Below are 5,706 nucleotides of genomic sequence, written 5' to 3'. Positions count from 1 at the left end.
GTTTTCTTTGCAGGAATGTTTTTAACTACAAATGCAATTTCTTTAATGTGTTATCTATTTCTTCTTGAGTGAGCTTTGGTATATTTTATGTTTAAAGAAATTTGGACATTTTATCTAAATTGTCAAATTTATTGGCAAAAGTTGTTTATGACATTTTATTACCCTTTTTATATCTGAAGAATCTATAGTTATGTCATCTCTGTCATTTTGTTTTTGTTAATTTCTAATTTAATTCCATTGTGGTCAGAGAACATACTTTGTATGACTTGAATCTTTTTAAATTTAAAACTTATTTGATGGCCTAAAATATATAATTTAGTAAGTGTTCTCTGTGCTTGAGAAAAATATATATTCTGTTGCTGCTGGATGGAGTGTTCTAAAAATGTCGATTTATAGGCTTATTTAAGACTGTCAATTAAATATGTATTACTTTCATTATTGTCTTTATATCTAATCTTCAACTTTGATTGGTTTTCCTTCTCTGAAGAGTTTTAGAGAAAGTTTTTATTCTTTTAAGTGGAAAGAATCTTATTTTCTGATACATGATTATTTTCTAGTGTTTTTGGGTTGTGACCAGATAATGTTTTATATACTAATTCTACTTTTTGGAGTTTATTTAGATTTTTTTGTGGCTCAATATATGGCCAGTTTTCATCAGTGTTCCATGAGCACTCAAAATATAATGCTTGGTGTGTTTTCACAGAAAATAGTTTATTATTAATCAGATTTTAGAAATTATATTCTAAACCCTTGCCCATTTTTATCCAACCAATTTCTCATGGACTGTGAAAAATAAAGTGCCCTGTTAATAGTGCTCTTTTTTTCCATTTTTTCTCCCATCTTCTGCTTTATGAGTATTAGCATTATATAATTTAGTAGAAATTTGGCATATAGAAATAGGAAATTTATCTTTTATGACTTTTTAATTTATTGCCCATTTAGCCTGAATTCTACTTTAGCTGATAGAAAGATCACAATCTCTGATTTTCTTTTTTGCATGGTGTACGTTTGCTTATCTATTTTCAATATTTCTGGATCACTTTGTATTTGTTTCTTGTTTACTCTGTTTTTTATTTGTGCACGTACTAATATTTAGGAATGTACATTTAATTCCAATGAATACCTTTATAATTATAGCATTATATAGTGCCCTTGATTCTCTATTTCCTTTGACAATGTTCCTTGCTGTGATAAAAATTAGCATGTTTTTCTTCTTCTTTCTTCTCAACTCCTCATCCATTACCAGATTTTAACCATTATCTTAGTATTTATTTTTATAACGTTAAACATGCTTCTAGTTCCAATTTTACTTGTGAGCTTTAAAGTCTATCTTTTGACTGCCAGTTTACAGATGAAGCCAATGATTTTTTTCTGTCTCCCACCTTCTTTTCTCTTTCTCTTTCCAATTTTTCTTAAAATAAATCTTTTCTCATTTTCAAAGTGTGTTTTAGGCTTATTTTTATAGTTGAATATAATTCATGCTCATCACCAGTGCTTTTGCTGTAATTTCCTTGGTCATTTCTTGGTTGTGGAAGCAGTTTTTTAAGAAAGGCGCAGGAGAGCAATATTCTTTGAGTTGTTGTATCTTCAAATTGTTGGTCTCTAGCTTTTATATTGAAAAATTTCCTTAAAGATATTGAAAATATTGCTCTGTTATCTTCTGGCATTGAATGCCTCCATGGCAAAATCTGAGGCTAGCCGTATTTTTTTCTTCCATTTCAAAATTGATCTCTTTTCCTGGCTATTTCTTAATTTTTGGAATCCGGTAACTCTACTGCATTGAGTCTCCATGTAAACGTTCTAGGCTATTTTTTTTTCTGGCTTATGACGTACTCTTTCAATATGTAGATTTAAGTCTTTTTTATATCAGGAAAGTTTTCTTGAATTATATCTTGAACTATTCATTGTTACATTGGTTTAATTTCCTTATTCACTGATTTCCATTATGCATATGTTGATATTTTCTCTTTCTCTTCCTCCCTCTTTCCACTCTCCTCTCTCTTCCTCTAGTCTCCTCCCTCTTTCCTTTTCCCTCTTTTCCCCCTCACAAATGCCCAAATACTTCATTCACCACTTCTCTGCAGGCTGGATCTCACCCATCACTGTACTTACTATCTAATTAAGAAAAGCACCTTCTTACTAAACATACCAATGATATCTTAATTGCTAAATCCAATTAACACTTTTGATATCTTAGTCATCTTCAGTGTGGTCTTAATCAGTGATAATCACTCTTTTTTGAAATTCTGTATCCTGTAGATATCTGGGACTATGTATTCTTCTGATTTTTAAATCTCTGTGACTATTCCTGAGTTGGATTTTCTTTCCATCTTCTGACCACATCATAAATGTTGGTCTTCCTCGTGATTTACTCCACTGTTCACTGATTTTTATCTCTTACCTACCACTGGCAGTTTTATTCATATACGTTGTTTCCTCTCATGACTTAGAAATCTATAACTCTAAGTCAGATGTTTCAGATCACTATATCCAATTTCTTATTATTCAACATCTAACTAAACATGTTCCTCAAATCTACCATACCCAGGACTACTCTTACCTTCTTCTTTCTAACACCTCCTCTCATATCTCTTATTTTATGAGATCTTCTTTCAATCATCATTTAAATTAGAAATTTAGGAGTTATTATAGACTCCTTCCTGTGCCTTCCAATGCACAACCAAGTTGTCACCAAGCTCTACAGTTTTACTTTATAAATATTTCTTAATTTTGTTTGCTGTGTTTTATACCTACTATCACTACCCTAGTTTAGTTCCCTATTTCTTTGACTACTGTAGTAGCCTTCTATCTTCAGTCTTGGGTTTTCTATACCCTGTCATCATAAAATCACCAGAGTGATCTAAAGGTATGAATCTGATGGTTTCACCCTCCATTATTCCTATAGTATATCCTTAGTACTAGGCTAGGCACTTAATTTCTTACTTTATATCTTTAATAATTATAGATATATTTTAATAACTTCTACCTGATAATTATATTTGAAGTTGTAGCAGTTTACACCTGCTATTTGTAGTTTCTGCTGATGTTCACTCATGTGCATTATTTTATGAGGTGTTTTAAATTTTTATTTTGAGCACATTTTTACTAGTGCTTTATCAGGATTTATTTTGCCTGCGTTAAGCACTGTCTCTGGAGAGATTCTGAATTTGCTTCTTTCAGACGCCTCGAGAGTATCCTTTTGCAGGATCATTTTTGTGTTCATTTCTGTGTCTTGATTGTTCCCATACTAGGGAGATAGTGGGAATTCAAATCCCAAATCCACCTGCAGGCAGGATCTTGATTATGGATACTGAGATCGTACAAATTAACCCCCACTAAGTCCAGGCTCAGACAACCTTTCTTGTCATCTTTATTTGCCTATAGGCAGATTTTTTTTTCTAGTTTCTTTTAACAAAGATGCAGCTTTTTAAGAATCCTGGTTTTAGGCAGATCTTTTCTTCAGTTCCTCATGTTGCAAAGTCTAAAGACCTCAGCTTCTTTCTGGCACTAAAACACAAGCTGTTATGTGACCAACGAATTTATAGGACAGTCTCAGTGACATCTCAGGGATTATTGCTTTGGTTTTCAGTTCCCCTTTCACTTTTAGACCCTGTTATTTCTCTAAACTTTCTTAGGAGCTCAGCTGTGTATTTTAGAGAATGTTTATGAAATTTTCCCCAGTGTTTCTGGGGAGGTTTTCCCACCCCAGGTTATCTGGCCCACTATATTCTCATTTAGAGTTGAGGCTTTAGCTTTAACACTTTTCAAATGTTTGATTTTCATTCCTGTTTTTGAAGAATCTAAGATTTTAAATATAGACATGAAGAATATTGATGACTAACGGAAGCAGATGGATGGGTCAGGGATAGTTCTATAATCCTTTCAGATTAATAGGGCCTTTTCTGATGTTTCTCTCTCAAATAATAAATGTTCCTCAGTTTTGTTCTTTTTGTCAAACCAGTGGTAGCATGTAGTATTTTCTTCACATAGTTCCTTCTCCTTCCTGATGGGATTTTTTTCTGCCAGTAACCCATGCCGACTAGGATTTTTTTTTTTTTTTTTAAAGGAAACCATTTCTCTGTAGCCAGCAGAAAATAAGAGAGTACTGCTGAAATCTGATGCTTGGTTACATGACAATTTTCAGTCGTAATGAACTATTTCTCCCTAAAACTGTTTCTCTTAAAAAAGACCAAAATTATGGATTGCTCTTCACTTGATATGAGTCTATTTATACATTATGAATTTAAAGTAATCAAAATATTACAAAACTGAGAAGTTAAATCGACTTTAAAATAGCTGGTTTGGAGGATTGTGACAAAATATGGATAACCTTAATCACCTGAGCCACTAATAGGACCAACTATGTCCTATTATCAATTTGATGTATTTTATTTTAATTTGCAAATTTTCTTTAGAAAGTTGTGAGATAAATATATATTTTTACCTAATGTTTATTATAATGTTATTATAAACTTGTATTATCTATGTAATATTGTACTTAAATATGAATTTAATTAACTGTTTTCCCATGCTGTATATTTAATTTGTTTCTTCCTCCTCTCTTCCTCCTTCTGCTTCTATATAAAGCTACAGTGAACATTTTAATGCATTATAATTTTTTTTCTTTAAAGTATTTAGGATAAATTTCCAGATAGAATTACGTGTGAAAGTGTTTTCACATTTTTAAGACTTTTAACACGTTGTGCCAAATTGTTTACCAAAAACATGGTATAAAGTTACATTCTCCCAACAATTTAACGATATCTTAAGCAGACCACTTTCATTATGTGTTGTGTCTAACCAGTGGGCCATCAGACAAAGATATGGTGCTAATGCTTTTTTTATGGTTTCTCTACAGGATATGGTGCCTGTCATAGTTGATTACTGCCTTCTGCTACAGCGAAAGTGAGTATACATTGCCTGTCAGAGTCAATTATTTTGAACCCAAGTTGCCTCTTGCTTATATTATAATTTACTGCTATGAATTGTGTGCACTTGACTAGATAGGTTTTAAAAAAAATTGATTTACAGAAATTTGATTCTTTTACAATTTACAGCCCATTTATCTAATAAAATTAAGTTTTGAAATAAAAATAGATACTGTAGGTTTATCATCTATGTGTTTGTGTAGCAGGATAGTGGAACATAGCTAACAAAAGAGCAATACTACTTAAGGATCTTAAAAGTAAAAATGTATGATTCATGTACTGTATATATACTCTTTCATGAACCATCACTAAAACAGTATTTCATACCAGCCAAAAAAAGGGCAAGATTATTATGCTTTTTCAGTGTCGATTTATGCAGCCTTTTTGTTGAAAAGAAATCATTGTAAATAAACTCTTGATTAGGCTTTATTGATTTAAATAGTAACTGTATGAATTAACCAACCTGTATTGGCTCACAGATTTTTCACACTTATATTAACAGCCCCTACATGCCAGGTATTGTTCTAAGCCCTTTATATTAATTTATCTAATTTTTATAAAAACTTATTTAATTTTATTACAGTGAAGTAGGTATTATTATCTTCATTTTACATAGGAGCTTCCAGAGGCAGGAAACCATTAAATAACTTGCCAAAACTCACTGACACTTCTTTTGAGGTTCCGAGGTGGCATTCTAATATAGGCAGTCTAGATCCTGGGCTCTTGTTCTTAACTACTGTCTGGTACCACTTTCTGATGGTGGAGAATAACTCTGAGG

The 5,706-nt window shown here is 31.9% G+C and overlaps 1 protein-coding gene across 1 annotated transcript in view; it reads left to right on the top strand.

The window, feature by feature from the left end:
- Positions 1-5,706, top strand: part of VPS8 (VPS8, CORVET complex subunit) — a 255,708-nt gene that overhangs the window by 80,429 nt on the left and 169,573 nt on the right. The window contains exon 21 of the mRNA XM_011383477.2: positions 4,859-4,905. Within this exon, the coding sequence (XP_011381779.1) occupies positions 4,859-4,905 (47 nt within the window). The remainder of the gene's footprint in view (positions 1-4,858; positions 4,906-5,706) is intronic.

Source organism: Pteropus vampyrus, unplaced genomic scaffold (assembly GCF_000151845.1).
Source record: "Pteropus vampyrus isolate Shadow unplaced genomic scaffold, Pvam_2.0 Scaffold14, whole genome shotgun sequence".
In the NCBI taxonomy this organism is placed as follows: Eukaryota; Metazoa; Chordata; class Mammalia; order Chiroptera; family Pteropodidae; genus Pteropus; species Pteropus vampyrus.
This window is presented reverse-complemented; position numbering and strand designations above follow the sequence as displayed.